At 46.4% G+C, this 27,780-nt stretch overlaps 1 protein-coding gene across 3 annotated transcripts in view; it reads right to left on the reverse strand.

Annotated features, from left to right (window-relative positions):
- BDP1 (B double prime 1, subunit of RNA polymerase III transcription initiation factor IIIB) overlaps window positions 1-27,780 on the reverse strand; it is a 240,670-nt gene that overhangs the window by 186,808 nt on the left and 26,082 nt on the right. For all 3 annotated transcript variants that reach the window (XM_063963887.1, XM_063963886.1, XM_063963885.1), the window contains exons 3-8: window positions 27,038-27,147; window positions 22,284-22,349; window positions 15,119-15,253; window positions 13,868-13,998; window positions 12,876-12,970; window positions 1,449-1,503 (exon numbers count right to left, since the gene is read on the reverse strand). In XM_063963887.1, the coding sequence (XP_063819957.1) occupies window positions 1,449-1,503; window positions 12,876-12,970; window positions 13,868-13,998; window positions 15,119-15,253; window positions 22,284-22,349; window positions 27,038-27,147 (592 nt within the window). The remainder of the gene's footprint in view (window positions 1-1,448; window positions 1,504-12,875; window positions 12,971-13,867; window positions 13,999-15,118; window positions 15,254-22,283; window positions 22,350-27,037; window positions 27,148-27,780) is intronic.

A 27,780-nucleotide genomic window follows, 5' to 3' on the forward strand; every position in this document is an offset into this window, starting at 1 on the left:
GAGGGAGAGATAATACATTTAGAAGTGGGTGGTTACTTTGTGGTTCTAAAGGACACATCAGGAACCAGGAGATGGAGAGGAAAGTTATTACTTTCCTACCCTGGGCCTCTGACTGTTCAATGCAGGGCACAAAAGAGGTGCACATTAAAGAAGGGCACCTGAAAGTAAAACTAAAAATGGTTATAGATACAGTATTTCCATAAGGCCACCTCCACCAAGATTAAAATGGCTGCCTGAAGACACTCAAATCTATCTCTGCATCTCTGACCCCTCCCCTTTCAGCTACACTCTTATGATGTCCCAACATTACGGAAGCCTCAGCATGTACAAAATGGACCTCCGCACCTTTCCACTCTCTAAATACTTCAAACTTCATCTCTCTCCATTTACAAAATTACACCCTTCTCTGTTCCCTATGTCCACTGCTTGGACATCCAACATTATCCCAATTCTGACACTACATCTTCAATATATTGCCAGGATTAGATCCCTCATCTGTAATGCTAAAAAAGAAATCAAAAAAATCTGTCCTTCTCGCCCAATCTGATTACAGCAACGTCATCATGTCTGCCCTCCTCCTCACCTACCTGAATTAATTCTCAACACTGTGGCTGCTACTGCCTCCCATCTTTGCCAACCTCTACACTAGCTCCCCATTTACTGCAGAATCCAGTTTAAACTCCACACCCTCTGTTACTTTACAACATCCCCCAATATCTGACCTGGTCATATCTCACCCTCCCGCCCCCCCCCCCCCCCATATCTCAACCCAGGTATAACACTGCTTTATTCTTGGGTTGAATTGCTTGGTGAGGCGACCCGGGATTTCGGCTATGCCCCTATCACACCGCACGCTGACCCGGCAATATGCCAGGTCGATACCGGGTTATTTGTGCGGTGTGAAAGGGGTATAAGTGATAAGAACTCTAATGCCATACTGGAGAGTATGTGCTGCAGGAGGAGTTTGTCCATCTTGATCTTACTTTGGTTTGGTGGATGCCATAATCATCATCTTACTAACGTGTGTAACTGCTGGAGGCCATATACTATACACCTCTCTCCAGTTTAACACAGGATATTCATTATTACTTTCTATTGCCCAGAAAGTGTGGCAGGATTATTAACAACACTTTTTCCTCAGGTCTTTCCTTACTACTTTTTATGAACAGTGTGAAAGCGCCTGTAGCATAAACCAGGGCCAGTAGCATTTAATTCAACATAATTAGGTTAGGTTTAGGATGGGGCCCATCACAAAGAAATGTAGTGGTGAAGGGGGGGGGGGGGGAAGCTTGAGAAAACTGAACATTTAATGAACATGCTTCTGAAAAGCAGCAGCAGGATTATTCTAGCATTTACAAATTAACTCAAACTCAGCTAAAGTGGTTTGTTAGGTACGATTTCATTTCTAAATAAAACAATGTTACGTAAATAATGACGGGCACACTTACTGAAAGCCTTGTCTATCCTCCAACCGTTTGCTCGCTCTTCCCGCTTAAACTTGTTCTAAACAAAGCAGAAAACACCTGTGAAATCTAAATGGCAAATCCACAAAATGTGTAAAAAGACCGGTCTAGCAAAATAATGAAATAAAAAAAGTAAAATGTAAAGGATATTTAATTTTCCCCAAAAATATACAACCATGACAGCAAACATGGCTATCTGAACTAGTGTCTGTGACAATTTCCAAGTTCATTAAAACACAGGCGTTAAAGCATACAAACTAAGATTGGCTTAAAATGTGCTGGCACAGCAAAAACGTGCATCAACATTTTTTTTGCAACTGCTGTGACTCTCAGCCCGGGGTTCACTGCCCTTTTTGGGACAAAATGCAGTGCATCATATACGCTACTAGATGCAAATATGGTGTAAGCACATCCCAATTAAACCTATTTTACACACAGTATTGTCATATACCTGCTTTACCTAGAATTTAATGGCTGTTATTTTTAACCCTTATAAATATAATACTCTAAAGTGCACCAAACACGGCGACCTGTCTACATACCGGTGAACAATCCGATTTATATAAGGCCTTTATACAACACACAGTGCTGGCAAAGAACCCGGCTTTTATTTACAGCTGAAAAGTTTTGAACACATTTTGCCTAGGCACTTTAAGGGGCACCCAATGTACACAAAGGGTCTGTGCAAGCTCCTACATCTATGAATGTAAAAAATACAAAAATTAACAAAATAAAATAAAGATGTCATGGTACTGCATAGCTATTCAAGCTGGAATGTGATCAGCCAAAAAAAAAAAAGACAAAATAGGCTCAGTACAGGGGTACGAAAAGTCTCAGTGGCAATAGGCTTGAAATATGTGCATGTGCAGTTATCCCTGCACTCATAAGCATAGGGATACGAACACAGTAAAAAAAATAAGAATTTACTTACCGATAATTCTATTTCTCATAGTCCGTAGTGGATGCTGGGGACTCCGTAAGGACCATGGGGAATAGCGGCTCCGCAGGAGACTGGGCACATCTAAAGAAAGCTTTAGGACTAACTGGTGTGCACTGGCTCCTCCCCCTATGACCCTCCTCCAAGCCCCAGTTAGGATACTGTGCCCGGACGAGCGTACACAATAAGGAAGGATTTTGAATCCCGGGTAAGACTCATACCAGCCACACCAATCACACCGTATAACTTGTGATCTGAACCCAGTTAACAGTATGATAACAGAGGAGCCTCTGAAAAGATGGCTCCCAACAATAATAACCCGATTTTTGTAACAATAACTATGTACAAGTATTGCAGACAATCCGCACTTGGGATGGGCGCCCAGCATCCACTACGGACTATGAGAAATAGAATTATCGGTAAGTAAATTCTTATTTTCTCTAACGTCCTAAGTGGATGCTGGGGACTCCGTAAGGACCATGGGGATTATACCAAAGCTCCCAAACGGGCGGGAGAGTGCGGATGACTCTGCAGCACCGAATAAGAGAACTCCAGGTCCTCCTCAGCCAGGGTATCAAATTTGTAGAATTTAGCAAACGTGTTTGCCCCTGACCAAGTAGCTGCTCGGCAAAGTTGTAAAGCCGAGACCCCTCGGGCAGCCGCCCAAGATGAGCCCACTTTCCTTGTGGAACGGGCTTTTACAGATTTTAGCTGTGGCAGGCCTGCCACAGAATGTGCAAGCTGAATTGTACTACAAATCCAACGAGCAATAGTCTGCTTAGAAGCAGGAGCACCCAGCTTGTTGGGTGCATACAGGATAAACAGCGAATCAGATTTCCTGACTCCAGCCGTCCTGGAAATATTTTCAGGGCCCTGACAACATCCAGCAACTTGGATTCCTCCAAGTCCCTAGTAGCCGCAGGCACCACAATAGGTTGGTTCAGGTGAAAACGCTGGAACCACCTTAGGGAGAAACTGAGGACGAGTCCTCAATTCCGCCCTGTCCGAATGGAAAATCAGATAAGGGCTTTTACAGGATAAAGCCGCCCATTCTGACACGCGCCTGGTCCAGGCCAGGGCCAACAGCATGACCACTTTCCATGTGAGATATTTTAACTCCACAGATTTAAGTGGTTCAAACCAATGTGACTTTTGGAACCCAAACTACATTGAGATCCCAAATTGCCACTGGAGGCACAAAAGGAGGCTGTATATGCAGTACCCCTTTTACAAACGTCTAAACTTCAGGGACTGAAGCTAGTTCTTTTTTGGAAGAAAATTGACAGGGCCGAAATCTGAACCTTAATGGACCCCAATTTCAGGCCCATAGACACTCCTGTTTGCAGGAAATGTAGGAATCGACCCAGTTGAATTTCCTCCGTCGGGCCTTACTGGCCTCGCACTACGCAACATATTTTCGCCAATTGCTGTGATAATGTTTTTGCGGTTACATCCTTCCTGGCTTTAGATCAGGATATGGATGACTTCATCCGGAATGCCTTTTTTCCTTCAGGATCCGGTGTTCAACCGGCATGCCGTCAAACGCAGCCGCGGTAAGTCTTGGAGCAGACAGGGTCCTTGCTGGAGCAGGTCCCTTCTTAAAGGTAGAGGCCACGGATCCTCCGTGAGCATCTCTTGAAGTTCCGGTTACCAAGTCCTTCTTGGCCAATCCGGAGCCACGAATATAGTGCTTTCTCCTCTCCATCTTATCAATCTCAGTACCTTGGGTATGAGAGGCAGAGGAGGGAACACATACACTGACTGGTACACCCACGGTGTTACCAGAGCGTCTACAACTATTGCCTGAGGGTCTCTTGACCTGGCGCAATACCTGTCGAGTTTTTTAATCATGTGGACGACTTCTGGGTGAAGTCCCCACTCTCCCGGGTGGAGGTCGTGCTGAGGAAGTCTGCTTCCCAGTTGTCCACTCCCGGAATGAATACTGTTGACAGTGCTATCACATGATTTTCCGCCCAGCGAAGAATCCCTGCAGCTTCTGCCATTGCCCTCCTGCTTCTTGTGCCACCCTGTCTGTTTACGTGGGTGACTGCCATGATGTTGTCCGACTGGATCAACACCGGCTGACCTTGAAGCAGAGGTCTTGCTAAGCTTAGAGCATTGTAAATGGCCCTTAGCTTCAGGATATTTATGTGAAGTGATGTATCCAGGCTTGACCCTAAGCCCTGGATATTCCTTCCCTGTGTGACTGCTCCCCAGCCTCGCAGGCTGGCATCCGTGGTCACCAGGACCCAGTCCTGAATGCCGAATCTGCGGCCCTCTAGAAGATGAGCACTCTGCAACCACCACAGGATGGATACCCTTGTCCTTGGTGACAGGGTTATCCGCTGATGCATCTGAAAATGCGACCCGGACCATTTGTCCAGTAGGTTCCACTGGAAAGTTCTTGCGTGGAATCTAACGAATGGGATTGCTTCGTAGGAAGCCACCATTTTTACCCAGAACCCTTGTGCATTGATGCACTGAGACTTGGTTCGGTTTTAGGAGGTTCCTGACTAGCTCGGATAACTCCCTGGCTTTCTCTTCCGGGAGAAACACCTTTTTTCTGGACTGTGTCCAGGAACATCCCTAGGAAACAGAAGACAAGTCGTCGGAACCAGCTGCGATTTTGGAATATTGAGAATCCAATCGTGCTGCCGCAACACTACCTGAGATAGTGCTACACCGACTTCCAACTGTTCCCTGGATCTTACCCTTATCAGGGAATCGTCCAAGTAAGGGATAACTAAAATTCCCTTCCTTCGAAGGGATATCATTTCGGCCATTACCTTGGTAAAGACCCGGGGTGCCGTGGACCATCCCTACGGCAGCGTCTGAACTGATAGTGACAGTTCTGTACCATAACCTGAGGTACCCTTGGTGAGAAGGGTAAATTTTGACATGAAGGTAAGCATCCTTGATGTCCCGAGACATCATGTAGTCCCCTTCTTCCTGGTTCGCAATCACTGCTCTGAGTGACTCAATCTTGAATTTGAACCTCTGTATGTAAGTGTTCAAAGATTTTAGATTTTAGATTTAGATTTAGAATCGGTCTCACCGAGCCGTCTGGCTTCGGTACCACAATAGTGTGGAATAATACCCCGTTCCCTGTTGCAGGAGGGGTACCTTGATTATCACCAGCTGGGAATACAGCTTGTGAATGGCTTCCAAAACTGCCTCCCTGTCAGAGGGAGACGTCGGTAAAGCCGACTTTTGGAAACGGCGAGGGGGAGACGTCTCGAATTCCAATATGTACCCTTGAGATATTACCTGAAGGATCCAGGGGTCTACTTGCGAGTGAGCCCACTGCGCACTGAAATTCATTGAGAACGGGCCCCCACCGTGCCTGAGCTTGTAAGGCCCTAGCGTCATACTGAGGGCTCGGCAGAGGCGGGAAAGGGTTTCTGTTCCTGGGAACTGGCTAATCTCTTCAGCCTTTTTCCTCTCCCTCTGTCACGAGCAGAAAAGAGGAACCTTTTGTCCGCTTGCCAACAAGGACTGCGCCTGATAATACGGCGTCTTATTTTGAGAGGCGACCTGGGGTACAAACGTGGATTTCCCAGTTGTTGCCGTGGCCACCAGGTCTAAAAGACCGACCCCAAATGTCCCTTTTCAAAGGCAATACTTCCAAATGCCGTTTGGAATCCGCATCACCTGACCATTGTACTGGTAGAATTGGACAACGCACTTATACTTGATGCCAGTCGGCAAATATTCCGCTGTGCATCATGCATATATAGAAATGCATCTTTTAAATGCTCTATAGGCAATAATATACTATCCTTATCTAGGATATCAATATTTCCAGTCAGGGAATCCGACCATGCCAACCCAGCACTGCACCTCCAGGCTGAGGCGATTGCTGGTCGCAGTATAACACCAGTATGTGTGTGAATACATTTTTGGATACCCTCCTGCTTTCTATCAGCAGGATCCTTAAGGGCGGCCATCTCATGAGAGGGTAGAGCCCTTGTTCTTACAAGCGTGTGAGCGCCTTATCCCCCCTAGGGGGTGTTTCCCAACGCACCCTAACCTCTGGCGGGAAAGGGTATACACCAATACTTTTTAAGAAATTATCAATTGTTATCGGGGGGAAACCCACGCATCATCACACACCTCATTTAATTCTCAGATTCAGGAAAACTACAGGTAGTTTTTCCCTCACCGAACATAATACCCCTTTTTGGTGGTACTCGTATTATCAGAAATGTATAAAACATTTTCCATTGTCTCAATCATGTAATGTGTGGCCCTACTGGAAAATAAGAATTTACTTACCGATAATTCTATTTCTCATAGTCCGTAGTGGATGCTGGGGACTCCGTAAGGACCATGGGGAATAGCGGCTCCGCAGGAGACTGGGCACATCTAAAGAAAGCTTTAGGACTAACTGGTGTGCACTGGCTCCTCCCCCCATGACCCTCCTCCAAGCCTCAGTTAGGATACTGTGCCCGGACGAGCGTACACAATAAGGAAGGATTCTGAATCCCGGGTAAGACTCATACCAGCCACACCAATCACACCGTATAACTTGTGATCTGAACCCAGTTAACAGTATGATAACAGAGGAGCCTCTGAAAAGATGGCTCCCAACAATAATAACCCAATTTTTGTAACAATAACTATGTACAAGTATTGCAGACAATCCGCACTTGGGATGGGCGCCCAGCATCCACTACGGACTATGAGAAATAGAATTATCGGTAAGTAAATTCTTATTTTCTCTAACGTCCTAAGTGGATGCTGGGGACTCCGTAAGGACCATGGGGATTATACCAAAGCTCCCAAACGGGCGGGAGAGTGCGGATGACTCTGCAGCACCGAATGAGAGAACTCCAGGTCCTCCTCAGCCAGGGTTTCAAATTTGTAGAATTTAGCAAACGTGTTTGCCCCTGACCCAGTAGCTGCTCGGCAAAGTTGTAAAGCCGAGACCCCTCGGGCAGCCGCCCAAGATGAGCCCACTTTCCTTGTGGAACGGGCTTTTACAGATTTTAGCTGTGGCAGGCCTGCCACAGAATGTGCAAGCTGAATTGTACTACAAATCCAACGAGCAATAGTCTGCTTAGAAGCAGGAGCACCCAGCTTGTTGGGTGCATACAGGATAAACAGCGAGTCAGATTTCCTGACTCCAGCCGTCCTGGAAATATTTTCAGGGCCCTGACAACATCCAGCAACTTGGATTCCTCCAAGTCCCTAGTAGCCGCAGGCACCACAATAGGTTGGTTCAGGTGAAAACGCTGGAACCACCTTAGGGAGAAACTGAGGACGAGTCCTCAATTCCGCCCTGTCCGAATGGAAAATCAGATAAGGGCTTTTACAGGATAAAGCCGCCAATTCTGACACGCGCCTGGCCCAGGCCAGGGCCAACAGCATGACCACTTTCCATGTGAGATATTTTAACTCCACAGATTTAAGTGGTTCAAACCAATGTGACTTTTGGAACCCAAACTACATTGAGATCCCAAATTGCCACTGGAGGCACAAAAGGAGGCTGTATATGCAGTACCCCTTTTACAAACGTCTAAACTTCAGGGACTGAAGCCAGCTCTTTTTTGGAAGAAAATTGACAGGGCCGAAATCTGAACCTTAATGGACCCCAATTTCAGGCCCATAGACACTCCTGTTTGCAGGAAATGTAGGAATCGACCCAGTTGAATTTCCTCCGTCGGGCCTTACTGGCCTCGCACTACGCAACATATTTTCGCCAATTGCTGTGATAATGTTTTTGCGGTTACATCCTTCCTGGCTTTAGATCAGGATATGGATGACTTCATCCGGAATGCCTTTTTTCCTTCAGGATCCGGTGTTCAACCGGCATGCCGTCAAACGCAGCCGCGGTAAGTCTTGGAGCAGACAGGGTCCTTGCTGGAGCAGGTCCCTTCTTAAAGGTAGAGGCCACGGATCCTCCGTGAGCATCTCTTGAAGTTCCGGTTACCAAGTCCTTCTTGGCCAATCCGGAGCCACGAATATAGTGCTTTCTCCTCTCCATCTTATCAATCTCAGTACCTTGGGTATGAGAGGCAGAGGAGGGAACACATACACTGACTGGTACACCCACGGTGTTACCAGAGCGTCTACAACTATTGCCTGAGGGTCTCTTGACCTGGCGCAATACCTGACGAGTTTTTTAATCATGTGGACGACTTCTGGGTGAAGTCCCCACTCTCCCGGGTGGAGGTCGTGCTGAGGAAGTCTGCTTCCCAGTTGTCCACTCCCGGAATGAATACTGTTGACAGTGCTATCACATGATTTTCCGCCCAGCGAAGAATCCCTGCAGCTTCTGCCATTGCCCTCCTGCTTCTTGTGCCACCCTGTCTGTTTACGTGGGTGACTGCCATGATGTTGTCCGACTGGATCAACACCGGCTGACCTTGAAGCAGAGGTCTTGCTAAGCTTAGAGCATTGTAAATGGCCCTTAGCTTCAGGATATTTATGTGAAGTGATGTATCCAGGCTTGACCCTAAGCCCTGGATATTCCTTCCCTGTGTGACTGCTCCCCAGCCTCGCAGGCTGGCATCCGTGGTCACCAGGACCCAGTCCTGAATGCCGAATCTGCGGCCCTCTAGAAGATGAGCACTCTGCAACCACCACAGGATGGATACCCTTGTCCTTGGTGACAGGGTTATCCGCTGATGCATCTGAAAATGCGACCCGGACCATTTGTCCAGTAGGTTCCACTGGAAAGTTCTTGCGTGGAATCTAACGAATGGGATTGCTTCGTAGGAAGCCACTATTTTTTTTTCAGAACCCTTGTGCATTGATGCACTGAGAGTTGGTTCGGTTTTAGGAGGTTCCTGACTAGCTCGGATAACTCCCTGGCTTTCTCTTCCGGGAGAAACACCTTTTTTCTGGACTGTGTCCAGGAACATCCCTAGGAAACAGAAGACAAGTCGTCGGAACCAGCTGCGATTTTGGAATATTGAGAATCCAATCGTGCTGCCGCAACACTACCTGAGATAGTGCTACACCGACTTCCAACTGTTCCCTGGATCTTACCCTTATCAGGGAATCGTCCAAGTAAGGGATAACTAAAATTCCCTTCCTTCGAAGGGATATCATTTCGGCCATTACCTTGGTAAAGACCCGGGGTGGCGTGGACCATCCCTACGGCAGCGTCTGAACTGATAGTGACAGTTCTGTACCATAACCTGAGGTACCCTTGGTGAGAAGGGTAAATTTTGACATGAAGGTAAGCATCCTTGATGTCCCGAGACATCATGTAGTCCCCTTCTTCCAGGTTCGCAATCACTGCTCTGAGTGACTCAATCTTGAATTTGAACCTCTGTATGTAAGTGTTCAAAGATTTTAGATTTTAGATTTAGAATCGGTCTCACCGAGCCGTCTGGCTTCGGTACCACAATAGTGTGGAATAATACCCCGTTCCCTGTTGCAGGAGGGGTACCTTGATTATCACCTGCTGGGAATACAGCTTGTGAATGGCTTCCAAAACTGCCTCCCTGTCAGAGGGAGACGTCTGTAAAGCCGACTTTTGGAAAGGGCGAGGGGGAGACGTCTCGAATTCCAATATGTACCCTTGAGATATTACCTGAAGGATCCAGGGGTCTACTTGCGAGTGAGCCCACTGCGCACTGAAATTCATTGAGAACGGGCCCCCACCGTGCCTGAGCTTGTAAGGCCCTAGCGTCATACTGAGGGCTTGGCAGAGGCGGGAAAGGGTTTCTGTTCCTGGGAACTGGCTAATCTCTTCAGCCTTTTTCCTCTCCCTCTGTCACGAGCAGAAAAGAGGAACCTTTTGTCCGCTTGCCAACAAAGGACTGCGCCTGATAATACGGCGTCTTATTTTGAGAGGCGACCTGGGGTACAAACGTGGATTTCCCAGTTGTTGCCGTGGCCACCAGGTCTAAAAGACCGACCCCAAATGTCCCTTTTCAAAGGCAATACTTCCAAATGCCGTTTGGAATCCGCATCACCTGACCATTTTACTGGTAGAATTGGACAACGCACTTATACTTGATGCCAGTCGGCAAATATTCCGCTGTGCATCATGCATATATAGAAATGCATCTTTTAAATGCTCTATAGGCAATAATATACTATCCTTATCTAGGATATCAATATTTCCAGTCAGGGAATCCGACCATGCCAACCCAGCACTGTACCTCCAGGCTGAGGCGATTGCTGGTCGCAGTATAACACCAGTATGTGTGTGAATACATTTTTGGATACCCTCCTGCTTTCTATCAGCAGGATCCTTAATGGCGGCCATCTCATGAGAGGGTAGAGCCCTTGTTCTTACAAGCGTGTGAGCGCCTTATCCCCCCTAGGGGGTGTTTCCCAACGCACCCTAACCTCTGGCGGGAAAGGGTATACACCAATACTTTTTAAGAAATTATCAATTGTTATCGGGGGGAAACCCACGCATCATCACACACCTCATTTTATTTCTCAGATTCAGGAAAACTACAGGTAGTTTTTCCCTCACCGAACATAATACCCCTTTTTGGTGGTACTCGTATTATCAGAAATGTATAAAACATTTTCCATTGTCTCAATCATGTAACGTGTGGCCCTACTGGAAATCACGGTTGTCTCTTCACCGTCGACACAGGAGTCAGTATCCGTGTCGGCGTCTGTATCTGCCATCTGAGGTAACGGGCGCTTTAGAGCCCCTGACGGCCTATGAGACGTCTGGACAGGCACAAGCTGAGTAGCCGGCTGTCTCATGTCAACCACTGTTTTTTTATACAGAGCTGACACTGTCACGTAATTTTCAACAGTACATCCACTCAGGTGTCGACCCCCTAGGTGGTGACATCACTGTTACAGACACTCTGCTCCGTCTCCACATCATTTTTCTCCTCATACATGTCGACAAAAACGTACCGACACACAGCACACACACAGGGAATGCTCTGATAGAGGACAGGACCCCACTAGCCCTTTGGGGAGACAGAGGGAGAGTATGCCAGCACACACCAGAGCGCTATATATATATATATACAGGGATAACCTTATATAAGTGTTTTTCCCCTTATAGCTGCTGTATGTTTTAATACTGCGCCTAATTAGTGCCCCCTCTCTTTTTTTTAACCCTTTCTGTAGTGTAGTGACTGCAGGGAAGAGCCAGGGAGCTTCCCTCCAACTGAGCTGTGAGGGAAAATGGCGCCAGTGTGCTGAGGAGATAGGCTCCGCCCCCTTTTCGGCGGCCTTATCTCCCGTTTTTCTGTATATTCTGGCAGGGGTTAAATGCATCCATATAGCCCAGGAGCTATATGTGATGTATTTTTTGCCATGTAAGGTATTTTTATCATGTTTTATTGCGTCTCAGGGCGCCCCCCCCAGCGCCCTGCACCCTCAGTGACCGGAGTATGAAGTGTGCTGAGAGCAATGGCGCACAGCTGCAGTGCTGTGCGCTACCTTATTGAAGACAGGAACGTCTTCTGCCGACGATTTTTCCGGACCTCTTCGCTCTTCTGGCTCTGTAAGGGGGCCGGCGGCGCGGCTCCGGGACCCATCCAGGCTGGGCCTGTGATCGTCCCTCTGGAGCTAATGTCCAGTAGCCAAGAAGCCCAATCCACTCTGCATGCAGGTGAGTTCGCTTCTTCTCCCCTTAGTCCCTCGATGCAGTGAGCCTGTTGCCAGCAGGTCTCACTGAAAATAACAAACCTAAACTAAAACTTTCACTAAGAAGCTCAGGAGAGCCCCTAGTGTGCACCCTTCTCGTCGGGCACAGAAATCTAACTGGGGCTTGGAGGAGGGTCATAGGGGGAGGAGCCAGTGCACACCAGTTAGTCCTAAAGCTTTCTTTAGATGTGCCCAGACTCCTGCGGAGCCGCTATTCCCCATGGTCCTTACGGAGTCCCCATCATCCACTTAGGACGTTAGAGAAACAAAGGGAGTCATTCTGAGTTGATCGCTCGTCAGCTACTTTTTGCAGCCGTGCAAACGCACAGTCACCACCCACCGGGGAGTGTATTTTAGCTTTGCAAGTGTGCGAACGCATGTGCAGCCGAGCACTACAAAAATAGTTTGTGCAGTTTCTGAGTACGTCTGAACTTACTCAGCCGCTGCGATCACTTCAGACTGTCCGGTCCCGGAATTGACGTCAGACACCCGCCCTGCAAACGCTTGGACACGCCTGCATTTTTCCAAATACTCCCAGAAAACGGTCATTTGACACCCATAAACGCCTTCTTCCTGTCAATCTCCTTGCGATCGGCTGTGCGAATGGATTCTTTGTTAAATCCATCGCCCAGCAACGATCCGCTTTGTACCCGTACGACGTGCCTGCGCATTGCGGTGCATACGCATGCGCAGTAGGGACCTGATTGATGCGCTGCGAAAAACGGCAGCGTGCGATCAGGTCGGAATGACCCCCAGAGTTCACTTGTATAAGCAGGCCACAGCTTTACAGTCACAAGCAGAACTAGTCCGAAGCATCCACAATATCAAAGCAGTTAATACAAAATAATTCAGCGTTAACCTTCAGTGTTATTCAAACTATAGGTAAAATTTACCTTGATCTCTATCCTCTCCCTATGAGGGAAAAGTTGGCCGATCATTGAGAAGTCTGTTCCTACCATGCTGATAGCCAAAAAGAACATATCCGTTTCTAAGAAAAAAACAGCTCCTTATAAAACAGGTTAGCAGAAACTTAATAGCTAATGACATATACAGTACATATAGAATTTATCTTTTATATAAGACATGCAAGCTTGTTAACTATTATAGGACTTATTCATAATTGGACACAAACTCAGGTTTTGGGTCTTTTAGCACAGTGTCTTTTTCAGCTACAGATGGGTCCACGGTTATCTTGACTAGTTTTCTGCGCCTAGGCACAACATGATTTATTAGCATAAACCCTTCACCTATTGTTCTCTACTGCAATACAATACAGAGAACAATACAGCAGGGGATTAAGTCATTACAGCAGGGGAGTCTCAGTTAATCCTATTAAAGGTCAAGATAAATGTGGACCCATCTGTATAATCCTGGCTTGCAAAAGCGCACAACTAGGGGCTCGGGGATGTGTAGCCGCAGGCTGGGAATGCACACTGAACAGAAGTGATTGCGTTTGCCTGGAGGGGACTGACTTGTGGGTGCTGAAACCTGATGTTGTAAACACGAATCAGGATAACAGACATATATTTATACTCACAGCCATACGCCATGTACAGCCGACACAGTTATGTGAGAGGGAACGGAGACGCACTAGCAAACTTTCAGCTGCAATCATATCCGAGTACGCTGCAAATACTGTATGTGACTATTTTCAGGTACATTATGCAAATGTTTGCGTACAACATGGAATACGTCCCCAGGTATAGTAGTTTGGGGATCTTTTTCATCATGGCACAATTCGATACAGGTAATATATTTCAGTCACCTTTCAGAACATTCATCAAGACCTTTCCTGTAAGTGAAGTGGAAGTTCCACTCTGTATCTATTTATGCTATGATGAAACCTAATAACACACTGCAGTACCATATATGGAAATTTACTGACCTTGATCAGACCATGGCTTTGAGTAATTGCTCTTTCGAAAACTGGAGTACGTTGTTGTGGAGCCTCGCTCAAATATTGGGTCATTGCCTTCAACTATTGGAGCTTTATTTCTAATTACTTCTACTGTTAAACTGACAAAAAAAATAAGACACAATGAACAATTTAGCCGATACTTTATTCTCTCTATTCTTAAAAGCCCACCATCTGCACATCTAATACATTCCATCTTCCTTTTTATAATCACACAATAAGTGCATCAACATGTATACTGCTTGTACCTTTATAATTTATTACAGTTGTACGAAAAACTTGACCTGAGCATCTCTGTACACGCAGATATGTAGCCCTAAATAATGGAACACAGCTGTGTCTATCAGTCACCTAGTGTTTTTATGCCATATGGCGAAAGATGCTTGGAGCAACGTAAATGCACCACCAGGGGTAGAGATCCTTGTGATTTTTGTACTTTCCTGAACAATGCATCTTATTGGCATTGTAGCTGCATACATATTCATATACACAGAATGGCCTGATTCATGTTTGTAAGTAAAGCACACAACTGAGCAGGAGGGGCAGATGTAACATGTGCAGAGAGATATACATTTGGGTGGGTTGTATGTTTTTCTGAGCAGGGTAAATACTGGCTGCTTTATTTTTACACTGCAATTTAAATTTCAGTTTGATTACACCCCAACCAAATCTAAATATCTCTGCACATGTTACAGCTGCCCCAGCAGCAGTGCAGCATAGTTTTGCCCAGCTGCTTATTTTTTTTTTGCTTTACTTACAAACATGAATCAGACCCACAGTGTCCTAGGTACTTGGGACTACTATTTTTGCTGCAAAGCATATAGAGAGCAAGCATTACAATACGTGGCGCAAGGCATGGCGCTGCACACTGGTATAGGACCTCTATTTCTTCCCAGATTAGCAAATGAGCCGCATAGGGAAGCTACATGAAAAGCCAGTGTCAGCACCCAGAGCACCTGCGCATTGTCATTTTGTTGCATTAGTGATGCAAATAAGATGCATATTTTGTGAAAAAGTCTCTGGTGGGCAAGCTGAAAGATTTGTGGTGCTCCAAACTAGCCTACCTGGCTGTATTAGAGGACAGATGTATAGGAACACTTCTGCACTGGGCAAATCAGTGTTGTGCATTAGAACAATCTCTGGATCAAGGTTGGAGATTTTCATAGTCTAAATGATTTACAGTGTACAGCTCATTTTCCCATGCATTCCATAATGTCTTACCTCTCCTCATCAAGAATAATGGAGCCATCTTCCGCCACTTTCACACGAGGAGCCAGTAACTGGCTGTCATCATCTTCGCCACCTTCTTCTTCATCAGGATCCTCTTCATCCACATTACTTGTTTTTCCCACTGGCCTGAGATGATAGCAAGAGAGACATATTGGTAAAAACTGCAAGAGGACAGATAATCCTAAACAGTGGGGTTGTTACCCACAAAAAGCAGCTGTATTTGCAGGCAGCCATGGAAGCTACTACCTTATGCTAATGCCAGAATCCATTCAGCTAATGAAAGTCACTGTGCGTCTACAAGCAGGAAGATGTGCCGCTTAATGTTCCTATGCCTGCCTCCGCAACAGCCACAACTAGAACTAGCCCCATGTTAGGTGCAAGAGATCCGCCAGAAACAGCCTTCCCTTCCCCGTATGCCTGACTCGGCTAGATCTCTAGCTACTCACCCACGACACTCCCACAAGTCAGGGAAGTGCTGTGAGATTGCATTGTCGTCACCCAGCTTCTTCCTGCAACACCCAAATTCACGGAAAGACAGATCCTGTGAAGTTCTGACTGATGAACGGACATATATACACAAATTTGGTGAAGCCGCCCTAATACGTGAAGAATACATTCCAAATCTCAAATATCTTCACTGAATATTACAGAAGGGACATTGAAAGATGTACAGTAGGTTACTCAGTAAAATCCTATTCTGTACTAAGACACCAATGACAGAGCTACCCTTACTGCCTGATAGAGATGCAGCATGTCTGATGTATTGTGGAGCAGTGCTTTGTGGAAACAGCTGTCATTGGAATGTTCTTTTCTTTGCACGTGTTCATGCAATGTTAATGTCATTGAAAAAACTCTGTACTTTAATGGAGCCTAACTTTAGGCCCGCATCCACACCTGCTTGTAGAAAATGGAGCCAACGCCCCAGGTGAAATTCTTCCATAGCAGCCTTCTTGGATTCACACCAAGGCACATATTTTCTCCAAATACGGTGATAATGCTTTGCAGTTACTTCTTTTCTAGCCTGAATAAGTGTGGGAATGACTTCACTGGGAATACCCTTTCGGGCTAGGATTTGGCGTTCAACTGCCACGCCGTCAAACGCAGCCGCGGTAAGTCCTGATACACGCACGGCCCCTGTTGTAACAGGTCCTCCCAAAGAGGAAGAGGCCAGGGATCTTCTATGAGCAACTCCTGAAGATCTGGATACCAGGACCTTTTTGGCCAATCCGTAACAATGAGTGAGTATCGCCTGAACCCTTGTTCTTCTTATAATTTTTATCACCTTTGGAATGAGTGGAAGTGGAGGGAACACATACCGACGGAAACACCCACGGTGTCACTAGGGCGTCCACCGCTATCACTTGAGGGTCCCTTGACCTGGAGCAATATCTCTGAAGTTTCTTGTTGAAGCGGGACGCCATCATGTCTACTTGAGGAACTCCCCAACGACTTGTCACTTCTGCAAAGACCTCTCGATGAAGACCCCACCTCTCCTGGATGGAGATAGTGTCTGCTGAGGAAGTCTGCTTCCAGTTGTCCAATCCTGGAATGAAGACTGCTGACAGAGAGCTGGCATGTCTTTCCGCCCAGCGAAGAATCTTCGTGGCCTCAGCCATCGCCGCTCTGCTCCTTGTTCCGCCCTGGCGGTTTATGTACGCCACTGCCGTCACATTGTCTGACTGAATCAAGACAGGCAGACCTCGAAGATGATGTTCTGCTTGCAAGATGCCGTTGTAAATGGCCCTTAATTCCAGAATGTTTATGTGTAGACAAGCTTCCTGGCTTGACCACTTTCCCTGAAAGATTCTTCCCTGTGTGACTACTCCCCAGCCTCGAAGGCTTGCATCTGTGGTTACCAGGATCCAATCCTGAATCCCGAACCTGCGTCCCTCCAGAAGGTGAGAACTGTGCAGCCACTACAGAAGGGAGATTCTAGTCCTGGGAGATAGGATCATTTTCCGGTGCATGTCCAGGTGAGACCCGGACCACTTGTTCAACAGGTCCCACTGAAACACCCTGGCATGGAACCTGCCATACGGAATGTCCTCGTAGGCCGCCACCATCTTCCCCAGCAACCGAGTGCATTGAAGAACTGACACCTTTGCTGGTTTCAGAATCTGTTTTACCATGTTCTGTATTTCCAGAGCCTTTTCCACTGGAAGAAAAACTCTCTGCAATTCTGTATCCATAATCATACCCAGGAACGACAGCCGTGTCGTCGGATCCAACTGTGATTTTGGCAAATTTAGGAGCCAACCATGTTGTTGCAGAATCGTCAGTGAAAGGGCAACATTTTTCAGCAATTGCTCCTTGGATCTCGCCTTTATGAGGAGATCGTCCAAGTACGGGATAATTGTGATTCCCTGCTTGCGCAGGAGAACCTTCATTTCCGCCATTACTTTGGTGAAAATCCTCGGAGCCGTGGATAGACCAAACTGCAACGTCTGAAATTGGTAATGACAACCCTGAACAGCAAATCTCAGTTAAGCCAGATGTGGAGGATATATGGGGACATGCAAGTAGGCATCTTTTATGTCGACCGACACCATAAAATCCCCCTCCTCCAGACTGGAGATCACTGCTCAGAGAGATTCCATCTTGAATTTGAATTTTTTTAGAAAGAAATTGAGGGATTTTAGGTTCAGAATCGGTCTGACTGAGCCATCCAGCTTCGGGACCACGAACAGGCTCGAATAAAAGCCTTCCACCTGTTGTGACGGGGGCACTGTGACAATTACTTGATTTTGACACAACTTTAGTATCGCAGCGCTTACTACCCTCCCTTTCTAGAAGAGAAGCTGGCAAGGCCGATTTGAAAAATCGGTGAGGGGGCACGTCTTGAAACTCCAATCTGTATCCTTGGGTTACTATTTCTACTATCCAAGGATCCAGGTTCGAGTGCACCCAGACCTGACTGAAGAGTTGGAGACGTGCCCCCACCGGTGCGGACTCCCGCAGAGGAGCCCCAGCGTCATGCGGTGGATTTGGTAGAAGCCGGAGAGGACTTCTGCTCTTGGGAACTTGCCTCAGCCTGTGACCTTTTTCCCCTTCCTCTTCACCTCGCAGCAAGGAAGGAGAACCCTCGTCCTTTTTTGTATTTATTGGGCCGAAAGAACTGCATCTGATAGTGATGCGTTTTCTTCTGCTGTGCAGGAACATAAGGTAAAAATTACAACTTACCCGCGGTAGCCGTAGATACCAGGTCAGTGAGGCAGTCACCAAACAAGACACTACCGTTAAACGGTAGAGACTCCATCGCCTTCTTAGAGTCAGCGTCAGCATTCCATTAATGAATCCAAAATGCTCTCCTTGCCAAGACTGCCATGGCATTGGCCCTTGATCCCAAAAGGCCAATATCCCTTACAGCTTCTTTTAAATATGTTGCAGCGTCCCTGATATGACCCAGAGTCAAAAGCACGCTATCCCTGTCTAGGGAATCTCTCTCAGATGACAAGTTATCTGCCCACTTTTCAATAGCGCTACTCACCCATGCCGAAGCAACGGCAGGCCTGAGTAGCGACCCTGTAGTGACATAAATGGATTTTAGTGTATTTTCCCGCTTACGATCCGCAGGATCTTTTAGGACTGCCGTGTCAGGAGACGGAAGCGCCACCTTTTTGGATAGACGCGAAAAAGCTTTGTCTACCGTGGGGGTTGACTCCCACTTTTACCTGTCCCCAAATGGAAACGGATATGCCACTGGAATTCTTTTGGGAACCTGTATCTTCTTGTCAGGATTTTCCCAAGCCTTTTCAAAGAGCGCGTTCAGTTCATGAGAGGGAGGAAACATTACCTCAGGTTTCTTTCCTTTATACATACAGACCCTTGTATAAGGGACAGCAGGGTCCTCTGTTATATGCAACACTCCTTTTATTGCCACAATCATGTACTGAATGCTCTTAGCCAGTTTTGGATTTAATCTGGCATCACGATAGTCGACACTGGAATCAGAGTCCATGTCGGTATCTGTATCAGCCATCTGGGTTAATGCACGTTTCTGTGACCCCGAAGGGGTCTGAGCTTGTGACAAAGCATCCTCCATGGATTTCCTCCATGTCTGGTTCCTAGACTCAGATTTATCAAATCTCTTAGTCAACAGAGTCACATTTGCATTCAAAACACTCAACATATTTATCCAATCATCCGTCGGCAGTGCCGACACGGTCACTCTCACAGTATTTTCTGTCCCCACTCCAGCCTCCTCCTGGGAAGAGCACTCTGCAGCTTCTGTGAAGAGAAAATGGCGCTGGTCAGAGCTGTGTGGGCTAAGCCCGGCCACTACATGGCGCGCTTTAGTCCCGCTTAAATTCATATTTATACTGGCGGGGGTCCCTTAACTAGTGCCTAGGCACTGTTTTTACTTCTGCCAGTGCTGTTTGAGGGTCCAGTGCTGCACAGGGCGGCCCTCCTGCGCCCTGCAGTGCCGTGTTATGTGTGGGAGCATGGCACACAGCGCGACCGCTGCGCAGTACCTCAAACGCCGTCTTCTGCCGTCACTGAAGTCTTCTGATCTTCCTATATTCACCCGGCTTCTGTCTTCTGGCTCTGTGAGGGGGGGTAACGGTGCGGCTCCGGGAACAAGCAGCTAGGCGCACCAAGTGATCGAACCCTCTGGAGCTAATGGTATCCAGTAGCCTAAGAAGCAGAGCCTTTGAACTCAGAGAAGTAGGCCTGCTTCTCTCTCCTCAGTCTCATGATGCAGGGAGCCTGTTGCCAGCAGGTCTCCCTGAAAATAATAAACCTAACAGAAGTCTTTTTTCTGAGAAACTCTGGAGAGCTCCTCAGTGTGCATCAATTCTCACTGGGCACAGAATCTAACTGGAGTCTGGAGGAGGGGCATAGAGGGAGGAGCCAGTTCACACCCATTCAAAGTCTTATATTGTGCCCATGTCTCCTGCGGATCCCGTCTATACACCATGGTTCTTGAAGCATCCCCAGCATCCTCTGGGACGTATGAGAAATAAAAAAATAAAAAAATAGATAGATAGATAGATATAGATATACACTGCTCAAAAAAATAAAGGGAACACTAAAATAACACATCCTAGATCTGAATGAATTAAATATTCTTATTAAATACTTTGTTCTTTACATAGTTGAATGTGCCGACAACAAAATCACACAAAAATTATCAATGGAAATCAAATTTATTAACCCATGGAGGTCTGGATTTGTTGTCACACTCAAAATTAAAAAGTGTAAAAACACACTACAGGCTGATCCAACTTTGATGTAATGTCCTTAAAACAAGTCAAAATGAGGCTCAGTAGTGTGTGTGGCCTCCACGTGCCTGCATGACCTCCCTGCAACGCCTGGGCATGCTCCTGATGAGGTGGCGGATGGTCTCCTGAGGGATCTCCTCCCAGACCTGGACTAAAGCATCCGCCAACTCCTGGACAGTCTGTGGTGCAACGTGGCGTTGGTGGATGGAACGACACATGATGTCCCAGATGTGCTCAATTGGATTCAGGTCTGGGGAACGGGCGGGCCAGTCCATAGCATCAATGCCTTCGCCTTGCAGGAACTGCTGACACACTCCAGCCACATGAGGTCTAGCATTGTCTTGCATTAGGAGGAAACCAGGGCCAACCGCACCCAGCATATGGTCTCACAAGGGGTCTGAGGATCTCATCTCGGTACCTAATGGCAGTCAGGCTACCTCTGGCGAGCACATGGAGGGCTGAGCGGCACCCCAAAGAAATGCCACCCCACACCATTACTGACCCACTGCCAAACCGGTCATGCTGGAGGATGTTGCAGGCAGCAGAACCTTCTCCTTGGCATCTCCAGACTCTGTCACGTCTGTCACATGTGCTCAGTGAGAACCTGCTTTCATCTGTGAAGAGCACAGGGCGCCAGTGGAGAATTTGCCAATCTTGGTGTTCTCTGGAAAATGCCAAACGTCCTGCACGGTGTTGGGCTGTAAGCACAACCCCCACCTGTGGACGTCGGGCCCTCATACCACCCTCATGCACATGCACATTTGTGGCTTGGTGGATGTCATTTTGCAGGGCTCTGGCAGTGCTCCTCCTGTTCCTCCTTGCACAAAGGCGGAGGTAGCGGTCCTGCTGCTGGGTTGTTGCCCTCCTACGGCCTCCTCCACGTCTCCTGATGTACTGGCCTGTCTCCTGGTAGCGCCTCCATGCTCTGGACACTACGCTGACAGACACAGCAAACCTTCTTGCCACAGCTCGCATTGATGTGCCATCCTGGACGAGCTGCACTACCTGAGCCACTTGCGTGGATTTTAGACTCAGTCTCATGCTACCACTAGAATGAAAGCACCGCCAGCTTTCAAAAGTGACCAAAACATCAGCCAGAAAGCATAGGAGCTGAGAAGTGGTCTGTGGTCACCACCTGCAGAACAACTCCTTTATTGGGGGTGTCTTGCTAATTGCCTATAATTACCACCTGTTGTCTATTCCATTTGCACAACAGCATGTGAAATTGATTGTCAATCAGTGTTGCTTCCTAAGTGGACAGTTTGATTTCACAGAAGTGTGATTGACTTGGAGTTACAATGTGTTGTTTAAGTGTTCCCTTTATTTTTTTGAGCTGTGTGTACTTAAATAAACAGCATAAACCTGCTAATATTAATATTAGCAGGGTTATGCTGTTTTTTTTAAGTCTTGTAATTTTTGCCTCTACATGTCAAACTGAAACGCTGTGTTTAATTGTATGAATAGGTTCTAATAAGCTGCACTGTTATTGTATTTGTGTGTTCCCCAGGTAACCGGGACGCTGCTAGCGGCGGGAGCGCGTCGCACAAAGAATGCGCGATGACGTCATCTATCCCTGCCAGCACACCGGGTCAGAGAGGACGCTGCACGAGGTGGAGGGTAAGGTATAAATGTTTGTATTTTGTGAATGCTTGTTGGGTCTGACAAAAGTTGTAATACAACTGAAACGTTACCGCATCTGAAGAGCGTGGTCTCTGAGATTATTTCTTCTAATTAAGTCCCTTTGAGTGCCACCCAATTACATAAGTATATATATATATATATATATATATATATATATATATATATATATATATACACATACATACATATATACACACACACATATACATACACATACACATACACCAGTGCTTCCTGTACATGCAGTATACAGACAAGTGCTTACATAAACAAGTCGGAAGTACTGAACTCACCCTTGAGTAACTTGGGATTCTGTAGGAGGAGACTTTTCACTAGTTTTTGTTTCTTCAAGAGAAGAGCTTTAGGAAAACAAGGGAAAGTCATTAGCCCTAAAAGTATCAAATTATACATTTTTCACATTTAATGGATTAGTGACTAGGAGCCCAGCAACATCATCATCTAAAATGAATCCAACTATCTTCTCATCTAGATGAAAACCTACATATCAGGTCCCTAGTTATGTAATCCAGACTGATCACTTCTCCCAGTGGAAGAAAACAATGTAAAGCAATAAAAGGACAGAGAGAAATATCACACAATTCTTACACACTCACACGCAGTATGTTCTGTTCACTTAAGAGTTTGCCTGCAAAATGTTTACAGTGCATCCGGAAAGTATTCACAGCGCTTCACTGTTTCCACATTTTGTTATGTTACAGGCTTATTCCAAAATGGAATAAATTAATTTTTTCCCTCAAAATTTTACACACAATACCCCATAATGACAACGTGAAAAGTGTTTTTGAGATTTTTGCAAATGTATTAAAAATAAAAAAACTAAGAAATCACATGTACATAAGTATTCACAGCCTTTGCTCAATACTTTGTTGATGCACCTTTGGCAGCAATTACAGCCTTAACTCTTTTTGAATATGATGCCACAAGCTTGGCACACCTATCTTTGGGCAGTTTCGCATATTCCTCTTTGCAGCACCTCTCAAGCTCCATCAGGCTGGATGGGAAGAGTCGGCGCACAGCCATTTTCAGATCTCTTCTCCAGAGATGTTCAATTGGATTCAAATCTGGGCTCTGGTTGGGCCACAAGGACATTCACAGAGCTGTCCTGAAGCCATTTCTTTGATATCTTGTGTGCTTAGGGTCGTTGTCCTGCTTAAAGATGAACTGTCGCTCCAGTCTGAGGTCAAGAGCGCTCTGGAGCAGGTTTTCATCCAGGATGTCTCTGTACATTGCTGCATTCATCTTTCCCTCAATCCTGACTAGTCTCCCAGTTCCTGTCGCTGAAAAACAACCCCACAGCATTATGCTGCCACCACCATGCTTCACAATCCTTGTCTCATCAGACCAGAGAATTTTGTTTCTCATGGTCTGAGAGTCTTTCAGGTGCATTTTGGCAAACTCCAGGCGGGATGCCATGTGCTTTTTACTAAGGAGTAGCTTCCATCTGGCCACTATACCATACAGGCTTGATTGGTTCGATTGCTGCAGAGGTGGTTGTCCTTCTGGAAAGTTCTCCTCTCTCCACAGAGGAATGCTGTAGCTCTGACAGAGTGACCATCGGGTTCTTGGTCACCTCCCTGGCTAGGGCCCTTCTCCCCCGATCGCTCAGTTTAGACGGCCAGTCAGCTCTAGGAAGAGTACTGGTGGTTGCGAACGTCTTCCATTTACGGATGATGGAGGCCACTGTGCTCATTGGGACCTTCAAAGCAGCAGATATTTTTCTGTACCCTTCCCCAGATTCATGCCTCGAGACAATTCTGTCTTGGAGGTATCCAGACAATTCCTTTGATTTCATGCTTGGTTTGTGCTCAGACATGCACTGTCAAGTGTGGGACCTTATATAGACAGGTCTGTGCCTTTACCACAGGTGGACTCCAATTAAGCTGTAGGAACATCTCAAGGATGATCAATGGAAACAGGATGCACCTGAGCTCAATTTTGAGCTTTATGGCAAAAGCTGTGAATACTTATGTAAATGCGATTGCTTCGTTTTTTATTTTGAATAAATTTGCACACAAAAAAACACAAACAAAAAAACAAACCCTTCTCACGTTGTCATTTTGAGTGGGAAAAAAAAAGAATTTATTCCATTTTGGAATAAGGCTGTAACATAAAACATGGAAAAAGTGAATACTTTCTGGATGCATTGTATATGCCCTATCCTTGCATACATATCAGAGGAAACTATATATCATCACTTTCCACTCTAACCTTAAACATATCGGTTAACAACTTTATCCTGGTTGGTCATCACACTTAAGTCCTCAACACTGAACCAAATACATGACCTGGCGCTGATAATTTTCTAGATTACTATAAACTGACACATATGCCTCTAGCTGCCACTTATACCCCTTTCACACAGCACAAAACCCGGTATCGACCCAGAAAATTGCCGGGTCTACGCGGGTCGGTGTGCGAAAGGGCCATGGTCAAAATCTCGGGTTGCCTGGCCTGTTAATTTGACCCGGGAATAAAGCCGTGTTATTCCTGGGTTTAATACCGGGTCAGTGGCAGCGTGAACGGGCTCCCGGGTCCCGTTCACTATAATAGGGAGAGGCGGCGCTGAGAGATGATCTCTTCTCCCAGCGCAGCCTCGCCTCCGCTGCTGGCTCCGTCCCCCGTCGATATGGCAACTCGCCCAGCATATTGGCGGGTCAGGGAAGCCTGCTGTAGGGTCCAATGCCGGATCCCACCCGAAAAGGGCACGATTCCAATTCCCAGGTAAGATCCGGCATTGGTGGTGTGAATGGGGTAAAAAGGGAGACCGCTCAGCTCCCAAAGGGTTAACAATAAATAAAAGAAATAAAATGAATGGCTCTCAAGAAACAGGTATTTAGAGTATCAGTTTTTAATAAAACATATATTAAACAGATTACAATTTGGTACCGGCCGGCAGGGGTGTATCTTCCTATTGGCCAGGATGGCACTCGCCAGGGGCGCCAGTTGAGGAGGGGCGCCATCCAGAGGTGCCACACGCGGGCAGTAGGTAATGTAGATTCACTTTTAGAGACAGCAGCTATCCCCCCACCCCCTGTGTAGTTCCTCACTAGCATGGATGCCCAGTAACGATCACAGCATGCAGCAGCGACTGCTGGGAGGTGTAGTTTACAGTATGTAGAGTTTCTTGTCTGTATTGTGGTGTGGTGCTGGACCCCGGCACCAATTACAGTGGCTGTTGCTGCATTCTTTGATCATTAATGGGCATCCCTGCTGTTGAGGAACTATATGGGGTTGGGGAGATAGCTGCCACCTCTAAAAGTGAATCTACCTAAAAATAGCTGCCTTTAATAGTAAAATCAACATGGGGGAATGTGTGTGTCTGGCACTGTGGTGGCATGTGTGTATCTGGCACTGTGGGGGCATGTGGCACTGTGGGGACATTTGAGTGTCCGGCACTGTGGGGGCATACGAGTGTCTGGTACTGTGGGAGCATATGTGTATTTGCCACTATACTCTGAGGCATTATGTGTATCTGGCACTGCACTACTGGGGTCATTATGTGTAACTGGCACTATACTGGGGGAAATAATGTGCATCCTACACTATACTCGGGACATTATGTGTAAGGAGAACTACTGTGGGTATTGTGTGTAAGGCTGCTAATTGTGTGTGTGCATTTGTAGGGGGTGTGATTATATATTTATAGTTTGATATAATATAAAATTATGAGGCCACGCCCACTTTCCCAGGAGCATGCATGCCTTCCCATATATATGGGCACTACTGCGTGGCATAATGTGTATAAGGGGTAGTACTCAGTGGTGTATCTATAATGGGTGCAGTGTGTGCAGTGCACACGGGGCCCCTGAGTCCAGAGGAACGCACACCACACACACTGCACCCATTTCTCCTATACCTACCTTTCCAGAGTCCATCGGTGACTGTGTGTGGGCCTCCTCCTCTCCTGTAGCCGTAACCGCCGCTGCTAGCGAACTGAGCCAGAGTCTACGGCGCTCAGACCAGCAGCGGTGACGGCTACGAGAGAGGAGGGGGCCCAAACATGGAATCTGCACATGGGTCCCCTCCTCTCTAGAGATGCCCCTGGTACTACTGCGTAGCATAACGTGAATAATGTACTGTACATTACTGTGCTGTGTAATGTGAGTAAGGCACACTATTGTGATGTAATTTGAATTGGGGTACTATTGAGTGGCCATGCCCCTTTTTTTGGCACACGTGCCTTCCCTATTTCACATATGGGCGGGGGCACCAGTCCTTTACTTTGCCAGGGGCGCTCGGACCCCTAAATACACCCCTGCCGGCCGGTTGACAATAAAAGAATATCATAAAAGCAATACTGCAAAGCACAAACTTGGTATTAAAACTCAGTTAGGAACAATTCTAGAAATCAGTGAACACTTGTTAGTAGCACTTGAAAGCAGTTTAGTGAATTAGTATTGTTCGAGGTTCATAGATATTTAAGCAGGTACTTGCGTATTCCTGGGTTGTATTCCTCCAAAGCAAGTTTTGCAACTTCCAGGTCTGGAGATACAGTAGATGGAGGCAGATCGTATTCACCTCCTACTGTATGTACTATATTCCTGATTAAACAGTGCATACTATATACTAAATAATTGTAAATTCCTGGTGATATTACACTGGTTTTTGAAATACCGTGCTGTGGGCAGGTGTCTCCCGACTGCTAGCATTTAAACCTTTCCTTGCAGCCTTCTCCGGAGTATCCACATCCCTTGTGCAAAATGACAACTGTCACGGGATGTAAGCGGCCGGTATGGTGTGCAAGTCTCCTATCTAATCTAAAGTCCTTAACACTCCTTTCTTACCAGCAGTCATGAATTAAGTTTGCAATACTGCCAGCCCACAGCCCCAATATCACACACACTGGATGAGGTTGAAGTGACACGAATAGTCTGCTGAGCACTTACATGTAGACATAGATCTATTCTCAAGAATGCTCAAGACTGTTTTCTAGATAATTGTTTCTACTCTTAGGCTATGGTTTATACTTTGCATAGATGGACACACAGACAGGACAGCAGCCATATCCAGGCAGTGACAGACTTACGTCATGGGGTTATTTGCTGGAATGAAGTGTATGAAATCTCTCATAACCATCTTGGATCGCTCTGGCTCCACTGTGATGGGTATAATGGGATGCTTCTCCTTCCAGATTTTCTACACAGACAAAACACAGTTACAACCAAAAGGTAGGATAAATGTGGTAAAAAAAAAAAAAAAGATTATGTTAAGGCCATGCAGCATTGAGGACACGGGTTAAAAGAACTGACATTTTCACTAAACATGACTCTACGAAACTGTGCCCGAGGAGATGAACATACTTTGAGAGAAGGATATAAAGGATAGTGGTGAGATTCCGAACCAGCACACACAAACTAGAGGAAAGCTATGCTAACCCAACTTTAAATAGGAACAGTAACAGCTGAACCAACAATAACAGTGCAGGAAGAAAGAAGCACCGGCCGGGTGCCCAGTATCCTCTACAGACTACGAGAAAAGGATTTACCGGTAGGTAATTAAAATCATATTTTCTCTTACACCCTAGAGCAGGGCTGGCCAAACCGGTCCTCGAGATCTACCAACAGTTCACATTTTCCAGACCACCTATCTGGTGCACAGGTGTAGTCATTACTAATTAAGATGTGCTGCATTCATTCATTGTGTACAAAATAAATTTTACATTTAATCTCTGAGATGACTTGCCTTTTGGAGTCAGATAGGGAATACATTGTTTAATGGATAAGAACAGCAGGGCTAATTGATGCCAAAATTAAATAATTAGGACCTCAG

The sequence above is a fragment of the Pseudophryne corroboree genome, chromosome 1 (genome assembly GCF_028390025.1).
Source record: "Pseudophryne corroboree isolate aPseCor3 chromosome 1, aPseCor3.hap2, whole genome shotgun sequence".
NCBI lineage: Eukaryota > Metazoa > Chordata > Amphibia > Anura > Myobatrachidae > Pseudophryne > Pseudophryne corroboree.